Raw genomic sequence first — 16,409 nt, 5'->3', positions numbered from 1 at the left:
AATTGGGATGGGTGTGTCAGAGGCAGTGCGATTGGCACAGGACAGAGCAGGGTTTAGAGCTGTTGTGCATAGGGTCACTATGAGTCGCAAGCGACTCGATGGCATACAACAACAAACAACAATTTCCAACTTCTATGAGATAACATCATGTTCTAGCTATCATATTAAATGACCAATGATCATGTCACATAAACCTCACAACATTTATGAGCAACCATCCTTTCCCTCATTTGGCTGGTTAATTGCAAATTGGCAATTGGCAGAGCTGAGATTTGAGCCCCGGCAGGTGTGGGGTGTTTTTCTTCCCCTCCAGAATTTACAGTCTTAGCCACCACACTGTGCTGTCTTGCTTATGTTTGTGGAGCACCTGAGTTTCAACAGCGTGAGCACTTTTAAAAAATACTCTGACTTATATTTTAAAAGTGTTCTTTGTAGCACAAAATCTTTTTGGCTCTTAGGTTATTTCATACAATGTGAAAAATAACTGGTGGATCAATGTTATCTATCTCCCAGTGTAAACTTTAGAGGTTTGAGTCTATTCATCTTCTTAAACAATATGCACAGCCAATATTTGATAATGTAACCCCCCCAAAGGATAGGCAGTGTACAAATATAGCTACAAGATTAACTGAGTTTTAGTGAATTTTTGGAAAACCATTTGAACTAAAAAAAGCTTAGCCTACTGCTGTTGAGTTGAATCCAACTAATACCATCTCTACAGGATGGAGCAGAAACTGTCCACTGCATTTCCTTCATGGGAGGAGAATGCTTAACCTTTCTTACTAGGGTAGGTTTGAACCACCGATCTGATCTTTCTATTAGTTATTCAATGCTTAATCTCCTTCACCATAAGGCCTCTGGAAAAGTAGTGTAGAAACTTCACAATCAAGGAAAACCATTGACTCTCCATTCTCTATATAAACTGTTTCAAATTTTCAAATTTCTGGTGGTAGCCTGGACCCTGACTGGGAGCCAGAATAGACATATGAGATTGTCACAGATAATCCACAAATAATTAAGAATGACCAATCATTTCTCTCATTTGAATCTTCATTCCATCTGCTAATTCTGACCACAGAATTGGAAAAAGAATGTACTAGTGCCAAGTAGTCGACAGATTTCAAAACTGAGAAAGAAAACAGTTGTATTGGCCCTAAATATGAGGAAAGCAAAATGATTTAAAAAAAAAAATCATGGGCTATAAAATCACTGCTGCTTAAGATTCCAGAGATCTACACATGTGAAATGGAGACTCAGTTAGGAGCAGTCACTTGTTGGCCACTGATCTTTGTAGCTTCTGATGGAATTTGATGGAAGGTGAGGCTTAGAACTCAGGTCAAAGCTGAGTTCAAGCGAAACAAAAACAAGAACAAATTTTGCTTCTCAATAAAATAAATTAGAAAAAAAGACTAGGTAGGTCTGGTGGCCTAGCAGCAAGAAGCTGTGCTGTAATAGCGAAGACACATGGTTCAAATCCGCCAGGTGCTTTGCCAGACAAGGACAGGCCATCTCCTTCCATGCAATTTCAGCCTCTGGAAACTCGCTGGAAGGTCAGCTACGGGTCAGTTGTGATGCAATGGTACACGTACACAACAACAACAACAACAGAAAAAGGACTATGGATAGTTCCATTGCTTAGGTCTTTGTTCTATTTATCCATTCCAACAAAAAATAAAAATTCATGCAAAACAGATTATAATAATTTTTACTTTTTCAGAATTTAGGTGCCAATGTTTTAAAAACCACTGAATGTGTGTGATCTTTTAAATTCAAAAGGCATTTAAGCAATGACATTTTATTATGTATTTTCACTCCTTCATTTAAAAAGAAAAAATCTAAGTTACTCAGTTGTTGATACTTTAGTCTTTCAAGTGGCAGCTCATATGTTCAGAACAGGAGAGAAGCAAAGAATTAGCCTGTTATGTTCATTACTGTATAATGGAAAATGACAGCCCTAAACACCCAAGAGCACTGGTTAATAATATGCCAACTGCTTTTGCTAGAGCAGACACCAAGAAAACAAAAACAAGGCAACAAAATGGAAAAAAGAGTCTAAATCCAATGAAAACGTTTTATGACATGGCAAGTTTCTATGAAATCCATTCATTCAGACAGGAAAAAACCAACAAATACCCAACTAATCCAAAAAGGAAAACAAAAACAGTTTTGCTCCAATCCAACTGAAGAAACGCATATGCTTCATGCTTCACAATTTGTAATCCTCTTTAAGAAATATGCTTATACAAAAATTATTTAACTATAGCGAAAGAGTATTAAGATGGAAGGTATGTATTGATCTGTATTTTACAAGGAGCCTTCAAACTTCCTGTTTAAGATCATTACCATTCTAGTGTTAACTCAAACCCCACAATGCTTTAACGCTGAGTGTGGATAGAAATGTATCTTGAAAGTGCATTATTTTTCTTTAAAAAACAACTTCCTTAACTGCACTGCATGATCAGAATAATAAAACAATCATTCAATTTGACTTGGATGAGGCATTAAAGGATTTGGAGAAAAGGGAGGGAAAATCTCCACCCATAAATCTCAATCCCACTCCATGTTTTTCCTTTGGATTTAACTAATTTAAAACATCAATAATGCTGCAGCATTTCCCCTGTAGCCTTCTCCATGGAGATTAAAGAAGGGCTTTCTCAGAGATAAACTTGATACAGGAGCAATGGTGCAGCTTCCAGGCAAGGTATAAACAGCTACAGCATTTTCAAGAAAGCACCTTTCAGTGTAAGGAAGGTGCAGTTTTCAACATGCAGGGCAGGTTTTATTACATCACGGTCACCAAAATTCACTGTTACAGGAGAGATTTGATTCTTACCAAGTTTTCTTGGTTCCTGGCTGCTACTTTCTGCTCATCTTCTGCCCCGTTTTTCATGTATTTGACCTCTTCCACTGGTTTGATCCTATACTCATCTGAGTAAAAAAAAAAAAGAAAAAGAAAAGGCATTTTATAACTTTTTCCACAATGGCAGTAAAGTGTCAGTTAGAAAAGCCCAAGTGTGTAATTTCTCAGAGCCTTTCCCTGGCTGCCTTTATGCGTAGTTCATCTGAAACAATCAGGAAGCAGCTTCACCAGGCATCTCGGATCTTTTTTATGAGACACTCTCCTCTGTCTGCTGGGAAAAGCTCAGCACCATGAATGCAGCTAATAAAAGTGTCATTGTCTGGTCGGATCACAGAGAGAGCAAGAGGTGGCTGAGGAAAAAAGATTATCCCCTCTCTAAAGGCTATTTGGAATCTACAGACCCTGGGACATATCACATAATAAATAGCCTGACGGAAGCCTGAAGAGCATAGTCTTGCTTTTCCCTGTGAGAATATTAGCTCAGAATGCCTACGGCAGCACTTTTCCAAAGCAGGATACTTACACCTTAATTCCTCTTGTGGAGAAACAAAGTGTTATTTACAATGAAAAGATCATATTGATAAACAAATGGACATGGACAACTGGAAAGGGGTATTAGCTTTGTTGTGCTCCCTGTGTTAAACTGGGAAAAGTTTGCAATTATTTCATACGCTCTTTGGTACTATTTTAGTGACTTTCATATGTTAGAGACATATACTTGATAAGGCTTTGTTATGCATACACTCTTATCCCTCTGGAATGTTACATGTATGAAGAGTGCACTTAGCTAACAGGAAGCTGTCTCAGGGCGGTGCAAACAGATACCAAAAGTTAGCTGCTAAGCCAGGGGTTGAAGGTCATTCAGTGGCAGCATGAAAGAATGGCCTGGTGATCTTTTTCTGAAAAACATCAGCCACTGAAAACTCTCTGGAACACAGTTCTTCTCCCTCACACCACGAGTTACCACAGTTTGGGATGGACCTCTCAGGAACTTTGACATCGTTTTTAGGAGGAAGGTAAGTTTGTCACTGCCAATTTCTACAAAATGCCCCAGCAGTGTCCACCCTAAGAAGCCCTAGTCACTGTGTCACTCTACCCACTTGAGGGTTTTTCTCTCCTTTGCCAACACTATCTTTCCAAGTATGATGTCCCTTTCCAAGGTATAATCCCTCCTAGCAATATGCCCAAAGAATGTAAGATGAAGCCTAATCACCCTTTCCTCCAAAGATTACTTCAGCTCCACCCTCTCCAAGACAAAGTTGTTTGTTCTTTTGGCCGTCCATGGGATGTTCAGGGCTCTTCTCCAATACCACAGCTGAAAGGCATCAGTTCTTCTTCTGTCATTCCTTTTCATTGTCCAGCTTTCAGATGCATAGCAAGTGATTGGAAAGACCATTGTCTGAATCAGAGAAACCTTAGTACTCAAACTGACATTATTACTCCTCAATTTGGAGAGTTCCCTAACTGCAAATTTTCCCAGTACAATGTGTCGCCTTATTGCCTGACTACTGGTGCCAAGAGTGTTGACTGTGGATCCAAGTAAGATGAAGTTGTTGACAGTTTTAATCTTTTCTACATCTATCATGGAATTGCTTAGCAGCCCACTGGTAAAAATTTTTGTTTTCCTGAGGTTGAGACTCAATCTATATTAAAAACTGTATTCTTTTTAATAATTTTTTATTACTCTGATTTAGTTATAAAGCTTGAATAGAGATCCTTCCCATTTACTTCATCCTACCCACCAAGCAAATTGCTTAACTCTATGACTAACACTCTAGCCCCCCCATCCTCACCTCTATATTTCCACCCTCCCCTCACCTTGGGTCTTCATATTCATTCTACAATAATGGTTTTATACAATATTTGTCCTTATGGGACTGAGTTAATTCACTCAGCATAATGCTTTCCAGTACCTCACAAGTTAGGTAGTAATTTACAAAACCATTGCTCCTGTGTGCCAGGTAGTATTCCATTGTATGACTGTACCACAACTTCTCAATCATTCGTTTGTGGTTGGACATCTGGGCTATTTTCATATTCTTGTGATGGTAATAAAAAGAGACTATTTGTTCCCATTCCAAAGAAAGGTGACCCAACTGAGTATGGAAACTACAGAACAGTGTCATTGATTTCACATGCAAGCAAGATTCTACTGAAGATCATCCAAAAACGATTAGAACAGCTCATCAACAGAGAACTGCCGGAAGTCCAGGCTGGGTTTAGAAGGGGTCGTGGTACTAGGGATATCGTTGCTGATGTTAGATGGATCTTGGCTGAAAGCAGAGAATACCAGAAGAATGTCTATCTGTGTTTCACTGATTATGCAAAGGCATTTGACTGTGTGGATCATAACAAACTATGGCTGACTCTGAGAAGAATGGGAATCCCAGAACATTTAATTGTGCTAATGTGAAACCTATACTTGGGCCAAGAGGCAGTCGTCACAACAGAGCAGGGTAACACTGCATGGTTCAAAATAGGGAAGGGTGTACGCCAGGGATGCATCCTGTCTCCATACCTTTTCAACATGGATGCAGAGCAGATTATCCGAGAGGCTGGGCTCTATGAGGAGAATTGTGGCATCAGGATTGGTGGAAGATCTATTAACAATCTCCGTTATGCAGATGACACAACCTTGCTTGCTGAAACTGAGGAGGACCTCATGCACTTGCTGCGAAGGGTCAAGGACTGCAGCCTTCAGTCTGGACTAAGGCTCAACGTCAAGAAGACAAAGATTCTCGCCACTGGACCAATTGGCAGCGTCAGGATGGATGACAAAGAGATTGAGAGTGTTCACAGCTTCACTTTGCTCGGCTCCACAGTCAACACTCTTGGTACCAGCAGTCAGGAAATAAAAAAGCGTATCACGATGGGAAAGTCTGCTGTTAGGGACCTCTCAAAGGTACTCAGGAGCAACAGTGTCTCTCTGGAGACTAAGGTGTGCCTGATACAGGCCATGGTATTTGCAATCGCTTGTTATGCATCAGAGAGTTGGACAATGACTAGGGAGGACAGAAGGAGAGTGGATGCTTTTGAGCTGTGGTGCTGGAGAAGGGTACTGAATGTACACTGGACTGCCAGGAAAACAAACAGATTTATCTTGGAGAGGATTAAACCAAGCTACTCCTTGGAGGCAAGGATTCTGGGGCTTCGTCTGACATACTTTGGACATGTTGCCAGGAGGGACGGGTCCTTGGAGGGGGACATCATGCTTGGGAGGGTGGAGGGACAGCACAGGAGGGGAAGACCCTCTATGAGATGGATTGATTCAGTGACTGGGGTAATCGGGATGGGTGTGTCAGAGGCGGTGCTGCGGTTGGCGCAGGATAGAGCAGGGTTAAGAGCTGTTGTGCATAGGGTCGCTATGAGTCGGAAACGACTCGATGGCACACAACAACAACAACAACAACACAGAAAATCTAAAATTGAATTTGAGGTATTAAAATGTATCAACTGGGGGGCAGGGGGGGAGGGCTGGGCGGGTAGAGAAGTGCAGCAATGAATGAATGGAAATCCAAATTTTCTATAAATGTTCATTAAAATTATTAAAAAAATAAAATAAAATTAAAAAAATTTTTAAAAAAAGTATCAGAACTGAAAACTGGTTAAACCAGTAAACTCCAAACTGGATATAAATAAAGATTAGTTCCATTTTCGTTTTTAAAATAACACAACAAACTGTATTTTTTTATCTTCTGTAAAAAAACAAAAAAAAGCTTCAAGTCTTATTATAACTGCTTACAACTTAGAGCCATTTAATTTGGTACAATGACGATATTCTAGAATCTCTTGCTTTAGCACCACTTACTAATGCAATTCAGGGAATTCTCATGTAGTTGCTGTTACATACCATCACATCAATTACCACTCAAAGTGACCCTGTGAACAAAAGACTGAAATCTGGCCCTATCCTGCGCCATTATAGTGCTCTCCAACACACTCAAGCACATTCTTGCACCCACTGCGCCAATCTATCTCATTAAGGGTACTCTTCCCTTTCACTGAACCTCTACTTTTCAAATCATGATATAGTTTTCTAAGAATTTATAGCCAGGCCCCTCCTGACAGACAACATGCCCAAAATATGTGATATTGTTTCACCATGCATACTTTTAAGGAAGACCATGGTTGCATTTCCTCCAAAGCAGATTTGTTTGTTCTTTGGACAGCCCATGATACATTCAAGACTCTTTGTTAAAACTATCTCTTAATACTCACACCACCCCTTTATTTGCCCTATGGTATTTGGTACAGTAACATTTCTCCGGGTAACAATGCTTTTCAAATGCTTCTCAAAATGTCAACCTTATATAGTGCATTTACAATCATTCAAATAAAGATTGCATGTTCATTGTTGTTACGTGCCGTCGAGTCACCTGTGACTCATAGCGACCCTATGTACAGTGTCTCTGAAGCTTGTACTGTCCTGAGCCCGTCTCGCTGATTCCAACACACTTACTTCCATTTTCCCAGTTTCTGTATCAATCCATCTCATCCCAGAGTTTTCCTGTCCTACGCTGTCCCTTTACCCTTCTGGGCATGACGTCCTTCCCAAGCCATGTGTCCAAAGTATGTGAGATGGAGCTTCAAAATCCTAGCCACCAAGGAGAAACTTGCTTTCACCCTCTCCAAGACAGTCCTATCTATATTTTTTACAGTCTATGGAATGTTCAAAACTCTTCTCCAACACCACAGTTCAAAGGCATCGATTCTTCTTCTCTCATATTCATAGCAAAATCAATTGTTTGAACTTTTTCTTACCTGGAAATTCATTGATTCTACTTAGAAATTAGCAAGACTGCCGTGAGCTTACAGTAACGAGCCTTTCATGATTACCAAATCTGGATGTGTTTACAAGGTAAATCAATGGCTGCTAATCCACAACCAAAATATACAAAGTTTTCTTTCACATTCCATTTTTGGTATTTAGAAAATAGGAAACTAAATCAATAAAACAGACTCATTTAATTAAGGATTGTATACCCACAGGGTGGAAAAACAATTCGTAATTAGGGAAGGACAAAGACAAATTATACCTCCAATACAATTGCTGTTGCTAACAGCCATGGAGTCACTTCTGACTCGTGGCAAACTGATGTACAGCCAAACAAAACACTCCCCAATCGTTCGTGATCTCCATGATCATGAGATAAAGACAAAGATGAAAAATAAATGCCTTTCTAACTTCAGTATGTGGAGTGCTGGTGGCCTCTGCTGGGGGGCGCTGTGCTGCTAACCCAAAAGTTAACGCTTCTTTAATGGTTTGAACCCACCATTAATTCCACAGGAGAAAGATGGGCAATCTCCTCGCGTGTAGTTTAGAGCCTCCCCAGAACTGAAGGGACTGTTATGAGTTGGTTCTTACTCAATGACAATGTGTTAGTTAACCTCAGTGTCAAGCCCCCTGCAGTATAATGCAGAAGCATAGCAAGTTGTTAATCTAAAGGTCAACCGAATCCATTGGCTGTTCCGCAGAAAAGATGTCCCAGTTAAGATTTAAATCCTTAGAAATCCAATAGAGGGCCTCTATCCATTTCCTTGATGGCAATGGGCACCCTCAGTTTGGGACAGTTATATTTATACTTCATAGGTCATAAGGACAAGTACTGACATACAATTAAACTTTTATATTAATTCTTACTCGTCAGCAACTATCAATAATTATTAATATTTCACCTAATTTCAGTAGAGTTTATTATTTTTTTCCCCTAGGGCCTTAGGAAGTTTAGGAAGGGCACAGCATTTTAGATCCTAAGTAAACTTTCTAAGGACCCATAAAGCCCTTTGTCCATTGCAGAGAAAAGAGGGGGTGGGGAGGAACGTAAAAAAAACCCAAATACTGTTATCTAGTTAATTAGACTCATAGCAACAGAGTGGATGTACCAATAGGGATTCTTGAGAATATAAATCTTTAAAGGGGCCAGAATCCTTCATCCTTCTCCTGCCAAGAGGCTAGTGGATTCGAACTGCTGACTTTGAGGTTACTAACTGAATGACTAGCCACAGCATCATAGGAGCTCCTTGTAGAAAAAAGGGCCTCCTCTAAAATTATTTTGTGTCCCCGTTGTGGGTCAAAATCCAAAGAATAATTTGCTAACGCATCTAGGACTTGGCAATAATAAAAAGCTCATAAAGTCGCCCCTGTCTTGCCCACAATCCTTTCCCTTCCACTAAGCACAGCCCAGTGGAGGTGCTTTCTGAGGGTTCTAGCAATATTTAGTTTTCTTTTTCTCATCCATTCAGGGAACATAACTGGATTAAAAGTAGCAGACAGACTATTAATTATTTTTTTCCCCCAATACTGGCCTTCAAAGAAATAGAAATATCTACTGGCTACATAAATTTCCAGAAGTCCACCAATTTAGAAGAATAGGTGTAAATGTGTCCTTAACAACTGCCTAGCTAGCAATGTGTTAAGAGGAGCACAATGGGAATGCAAACAAAGAGAAGGAAAAATAAACAGCCAAGATGACAAAGGCAGACCTATCATCCTTATACAATGCTCTGCACAAAATTCATTCATGGTATTAAAAAAAAAAAAAGCTGGCAAGATCCTTAGATAAATCAAAATTTGTGCAAAGCAAGTACTTAAAAATGGTCTGCCATATTTTTCAAAGGCTGGGAATATTTTTCAAAGGTGCTGGGAATGAAGATGTCCATCTGGAAACAGACAACTCATCAACAAACGTGTCACATTTCCATGGCGATGCAGCCATCACAAACAGCACACTGCTTGGACAAATGAAACGTCTCGGAGTTTGTGACAGCAGAACAGTCATTACTGAAACCCAGTTTTTCTTTTGTTTAAGCACAGGGGGATTAATCTGGGACTCTGGCCCCTCTTTATCAGAGCCCACACTGAAGGCAATTAGCACAGCCACCGCGCTGAGCCGAGTCCCAGCAGTCGAACAATGTGTCGACTTGATTAAGGGGAGGAAGAAGCAGCAAGACCGCCTTTCCCTGGCTCCCTCACACCTGTTCACGATTTCTCTTTTCTTCTGTTGATCTTGTCGGGTGGCTGATTAAAATACACGTCAGGAACAGTAGGCTGGCTCCCTCTTCCAAACCTGCTCCCCATTCTCTGCATGTGAACGGTTGCAGGCTGTGCCAGTCAAAACAGATCTGGGGTAAAAGCATTGCTTTGGTGATATTTTTAGGATTTTTTTTTCTTCCTTAGATTACATCAGAGTAGGGCTGGGATTGCTGGTGGCCATATGACACACTGTTTCCCATCATAAATGAGTATCTTATATAAGACTGACCTAACTCCCCCCCCCACACACACACACAGGAGAAATCTCAGGAGATCAGCTGTATGAACCTGCTATAGACAATAATGGACTAACTCCTATTTTCTGAATCCTGTTCATGTTTCCATTATCAAGTACATATTGACCCTGTCCCAGCTTTCCAAAGCTTTGCAGATGACCTGTGACAGCTACATCTGTACTTTGATAGCACAGACTATAAAAGGAATCAATGTGGTAAAGACAGGTTGCTGGGGAGAGTTCATAATGTCAGGATTATAAAAACGTTAGTGCTGGCAGTCTCAGGGTCTCACTAAGTTAAGCTTTCAACTGCTTGGTGAAATGTTGGCAGTTGGAACCCATCCAATGATGCCTCTAAAGTAGGCATGGTGATCTGCTTCCAGAAAGTTGCACAGCCTTGAAATACCCACAGTAAGTTCTATCCCAACACATATGAGATAGCTAGGGGTTGGAATCAACTTGACAGCAACTAAAGGCAAGAACATCAAAGACATTAACAGTCTCTTGCTTGGTTTCCCGAAGATGATTTACTTACTCAAAGGCAAAAGTATTCATAGTTTGTGCAAATTTAAGTAATGGAAGAGGTAGGTAGAAGAAAGGCAGAAGAATCTTGTAAATACTACTTTTTTCCAAAGGATATATTTTTTAAATTTTATATTGGTTTGCATACAAAATTTGTATACATTTTGTTTCATCCACAAAATCGATTACCATTGATCTATGTTCCCTATCACTTCATATTTTCAGGTCCCACTAGATCTTTTCTAATTCCATCACCCCCTCCCTCTCTGCCCACCAAACTCTGTATGTAACCTTGTGATTTCCCCCCTCTTTTTCCTTCGTTTGCAGCCCCCTCCCCACCCCTTCCCCCTTTGTACATCTATGTTCATAACAGCATTATTGACAACAAGAAAATGGAAACAGTTCAAATGTCCATCAACAAATGAACGGATTGAGAAACTGTGGCACATTAAAATTATGGAATATTATGCAGCACTCAGGAGCAATGGGTTTTTTTTAAAAAAAACAAAACAAAAAACACAAAACCCACTATATAATATGGGAAAGACTAGCAATCACTATGCAGATTGAAATATCTCAGTCTCATAAGGACAAATACTAGGTAAGGCCATTATTGAACTGGAGAGCATTATTCTAAGTGAACTAACTCAGTGCCATAAGGACAAACACTGAATAATACCATTACTATAGAAATAGAAAGATAACTAGTAAAATGTGCATGAGGATCCAAGGGAGGGGAGGTGGGTAGCAGAGGGGTGAGGATGGATGAGGGAAAATCATAGGGTTGCACAATTCAGTGAATGGAGAGGTGTGAGTGAAGGAAATAGGAAGATCTGGTGGGGATCTGGAAAGACAGAGCAATGATAAGCAGATTTCAGTGATTAATTTTATAAAACATAATGAATGAGAATGATTTTATGAAACACAAGGTGAATGAAGGATAGCGTGAAACACAATATATACAAACTCTGTAAGTAAACCAATATAAAATATTTTTTTTAAAAAAGATCAACTACATGGAAAGGGGGGTAAGAGAGCTAGTAAGATGTGCATAAAAGTCTAAATGTTATTCTTTGAAGAAAGGATCTTAGAGCTGCTCTCTAACAATGGGAAATTTGCATCTTTCTTTATCTCTTCTTACTTTTGATCAATGAAAAATGCATATTGTCTCCTCTTTCCCCCGTAGTTTCTATTTTAAAACACAGCACACACTTCCTTTTAACAAAATGATCCACCCATATAGCTAGATGAGGTTATTCCTCGGAAAAGGACATCATGCTTGGAAAGATGGAGGGCCCATGATGGAGAGAAAGACCCCCAACGAGAAGGCTTGACACTGTGACTCCAGCAATGGGCTTTAGTGTCTCAGAGATGAGGAGGATGGCACAGGATAGGACAGGTTTCAGGATGGCTGTTCACAGGGTCACTATGAGTTGCATGCAACTCCATAGCACCTAATAACAACAAAGTATCTTTAACTGTATGGTCCGGATGGTTTTCACTGAGAATATATATGAAAATACTGTGATAAACTATTTGTTAGTTCTTAATAGGAGAGGTTAGGAAAATGAAGGAGTTCTGTGTGTGTACTATGTTACATGAACTCTAACAGAAAGACTGGCAGTTCAAGTCCACTACTTACTCTATGGTATAAAGATGAGTAGCCTCCAGAGGTGTGCAGTTCAAATCCACCAGATCCTCTGCTGGAGAAGGAGGGGCAATCTCCTCCTGTACCTGTCAGATCCAATTTGACGGTACACACACAAAATAATAAAATAAAAAATTAAAAAAAAAAAAAAAGATGAGTAGTCTCATCTTTTTTACAGACTTGGAAACCTAGCAGAGAACCGCTCAATCAGAGCAGAATGAAGGCACTGGTTAGGAAAAGAGGAGCAAGAGCTAAAACAAGGAACAAACAGACCAACTAAAAGAAAATAATCTAATTTATAAACTCATGACCCCTACACTCCCCTCTCAGTGAACGTTCTTTCTCCAAAGCTAAGTAAATTTGGGTTCCAAAAGCCAGGCATAGGTTCAAATTCCTGCCTGTGATCTTTATTTACTTGCTTGATAGGATTCTTCCGGGAGGAAGATACTCAATGTTGCCTAGATCTTCTCCTCCAGAGGTAGAAGAATGCTTAGTGCATGATCTGGGGCAGGTCACTTAGACCTTCGGTACCCTGGTTCCTCTCTCTGTAAAATGCGGATATTCACAGAATCTACTCTCACAATCCTTAATTAACACATGACATACTTATAATAGTAAAATGTGCAATACATTTTATCTACTAGTTCAGAAAACCCTATTGGTTTTGTTGTTGTTAGGTGCTGTTGACTCATTGTGACCCTATGAACAGCCAAATTGAACTCTGCTCTATCTCATGTCATCCTCACCATTTGTTACACCAGAGTCCACTGTTGAAATGTCCATGTCAATCATCTTGTTGGTGGTCTTCCTACCATTCACTGACCCTCCATCTTTCCAAACATGATGTGCCTTCCCAAGGAATAGCCTCACCTAACAACATGTCAAAAATAGGAAAGACGAAGCTTCACTATCTCTGCCTCCAAGAAACAGTATGACTGCATTTTTTTCCAAGGCCTATCTGTTTGTTCTTTTTGGCAGTCTGTGGGCTATTCGGTATACTTCCCAGCACCACAGCTCAAAGGCATCAATTTTTCTTTTGTCATCCTTATTTACTGTCCAGCTCTCTGCTATGTGGCAGGTGATTGAGAAGTCAATGGCTTAAATCAGGCACACCTTAGTCTTCAAACTGATGTCATTGCTCTTCATCATTTTGGAGAAGTCCCTGACAGCTGAATTGCCCAATGCAATCTCTTGATTTCCTGACTGTGGTAACAAGGGTGCTGTTGTAAACAGTATTTCCAAGACCATGAAAATCAAATCCACAGCCATGGAATCGGTTCTGACTTATAATGATCCCCCAAGGACTAGTGAATTCAATCTACTGACTTTTTTAAAATTAGCAGCCCAGTACTTAGTGCACTTTACTAAGAGTTTCAGTGTTTGATGATAATGTAAATACTGATATTTAACTAAAAATTGTAACTTAGTTATGCTAAAGAATGAGAAACATGGAACTGAGAAGGGAATGTATGGTTTATGACAAGTCCTTTGCTTGTTGTTGTTATGTGCCGTCGAGTCGCCTGCGACTCATAGCGACCCTATGTACAACAGCCCTAAACTCCGCTCTGTCCTGTGCCAATCACACTGTCTCTGACACTCCCATCCCAATTATCCCAGTCACTGAATCAATCCACCTCATAGAGGGCCTTCCTCTCCTGCGCCGTCCCTCCACCCTCCCAAGCATGATGTCCCTCTCTAAGGACCGGTCTCTCCTCACAACATGTCCAAAGTATGTTAGACGGAGCCTCAGAATCCTTGCCTCCAAAGAGCCACCCAGTTTAACCCTTTCCAGGATAAATCTGTTTGTTTTCCTAGCAGTCCATGGTATTCTCAATACTCTTCTCCAGCACCACAGCTCAAAGGCATCAATTCTCCTTCTATCCTCCTTGGTCATTGTCCAACTCTCTGATGTATAACAAGTGATTGCGAAGACCATGGCCTGTATCAGACGCACCTTAGTCTCCAGAGAGACACCATTGCTCTTCAGCACTTTGGAGAGGTCCCTAACAGCAGACTTTCCCATTGCAATGCGCCTTTTAATTTCCTGGCTGCTGGTGCCAAGACTGTTGACTATGGAGCCAAGCAAACTAAAGCTGTGTACAATCTCAATCTCTTCACCATCCATCCTGATGCTGCCAATTGGTCCAGTGGTGAGAATCTTTGTCTTCTTGACATTGAGCCTCAATCCATATTGTAGGCTACAGTCCTTGACGCTCTGCAGCAGGTGCTTCAGGTCCTCTTCAGTTTCACCAAGCAGGGTTGTGTCATCTGCATAACGCAGATTGTTGATAAATCGTCCACCGATCTTGACCCCACATTTCTCCTCATAGAGCCCAGCCTCCTGGATAATCTGTTCTGCATATAGGTTGAAAAGGTATGGAGATAGGATGCATCCCTGGCGTACGTCCTTCCCAATTTTGAACCATGCAGTATTCTCTTGCTCTGTTCTGATGACTGCCTCTTGGTCCAAGTATAAGTTTCGCATTAGAACGATCAAGTGTTCTGGGATTCCCATTCTTCTCAGAGTCAACCATAGTTTGTTATGATCTACACAGTCAAATGCCTTTGCATAGTCAATGAAACACAGATAGACATTCCTCTGGTATTCCCTGCTTTCAGCCAAGATCCATGTAACATCAGCTACAATATCGCTAGTACCACGACCCCTTCTAAGTCCCTTAGAGAACTTTGTTTTCATTTTGGGAGGGGTTCTTCTCCCAACTTGATGCATATATTACTTTAATCAAAGCAGAAGATCATTTAAAAAGTAAAATTAAGGTTAGAAAACAGTAAGTTTATGATTGATAAAAGCAAAGTGATCACTCATCATTTAAGTAAAAACAACTACGGTGTGACCAAATAATGTCCCTATGTGGAACGTCCTGTGTGATTCACAGACTCTGAAAAACACACTGGAGGGTTGGCGATGAGTTCTTGACAGAACTTGAGGTCTCTCTTTTGATTTCTTCATTCATTTCATTTCAGTGGCAGGGCTCCTAGTCTTAGTCAATACAAAGAGTGAAGTGGGCAGGCTCCAACTTAAAAAATGCAGGATGCCTGCATTAAAGCAAGAAGGGTGGAGACTGCTCTCCAGGCAGCAAGTGCAGAAAGACAGCCACTGAATCCTGGGAGAAAGGATCCAGCAGGATTCATTGGTACCGCAGCTCAGAGATAGGCCACTCATTCACTGCCTGCGTCGGAACCAACTCAGCTGACCCTCCAATGGTTTTCCAAGGCTGTGCTTACATAGAAGATGGTTCGTTCATCTTTCTTCTGCAGAAGAGCTGGTAGATTCCAACCTCCCGAGAGGGGCAGCCTCTGTGTTAGCAGAGCAACACACTTCAGGCGAGGACCCTCGATGAATCAACTTAATTGGGCGAAAGGTGGCCTTTTTTACTTGGACATTTTATCAGTTGTTCATGCCTCTGTTAGTTTTTAATCAGTTAGTATTTGTTTAACATCTACTGTGTGCTCTGCTCTGGAGGCTAACATGTAGTTCATTATGCTTGATTCTTGAGTGTCTTAGCAAGTGTTCAGCATATAAAAATTTTTTATAAAAACAGAGAGAGAAAGAGAAGGGGGGAAGAAATCTCTAAAAACAGTAACAATAGAAAATCAACTTTCATAAAATGAAGGCAATTAGTTAAACATCCACGGGAGGCTCTTCATTCTTTATCTTGACTTGTGGCTAAATCTAAAAAGAGTGAATATTCCAGGAGGTCCTGATACAAGGTAAAGTCCGCACCACTTTCCTTGGTCCTGACAGACTGCATGAGTAGAAATTTCTACTCTGTGAAATGTGTGAGTAAATAAGTTTCTGTTAGATCATTAAAAATTAGAGATTAATCTGTTCTGTGAAACAATGTATTCAAATTTTGTAAATAAACTAGTATAATAAAAAATTTTTAAAAATGAGTTTGTCTAAAAGCATGTCTTGCACAATGGAAGCAATCAAGAAATACTTATAAAATTGAACTGTTCTTTCTCCGATGTCCTCTGATTAAAGACAATTCAGAGATCTAACCTTGAGTGACACAGAAGAAAATACTTTTCCCAATCTGTATTTCAGTCCTTATCTCGGGAGCCCATTCCCCACTTCACTTCATTGCCC

General features: G+C 40.4%; 1 protein-coding gene across 1 annotated transcript in view; it reads right to left on the bottom strand.

Annotated features, from left to right (window-relative positions):
• Positions 1–16,409, bottom strand: part of LOC102862545 (uncharacterized protein C1orf21-like) — a 210,115-nt gene that overhangs the window by 148,272 nt on the left and 45,434 nt on the right. The window contains exon 2 of the mRNA XM_006887760.1: positions 2,834–2,928. Coding sequence (XP_006887822.1) covers positions 2,834–2,928 — 95 coding nt within the window. The remainder of the gene's footprint in view (positions 1–2,833; positions 2,929–16,409) is intronic.

Source organism: Elephantulus edwardii, unplaced genomic scaffold (genome assembly GCF_000299155.1).
Source record: "Elephantulus edwardii isolate Elephantulus edwardi_28Jun2011 unplaced genomic scaffold, EleEdw1.0 scaffold00061, whole genome shotgun sequence".
In the NCBI taxonomy this organism is placed as follows: domain Eukaryota; kingdom Metazoa; phylum Chordata; class Mammalia; order Macroscelidea; family Macroscelididae; genus Elephantulus; species Elephantulus edwardii.
Note: the sequence above shows the minus strand (reverse complement) of the source record. Positions and strands in the feature narration are given on the sequence as shown.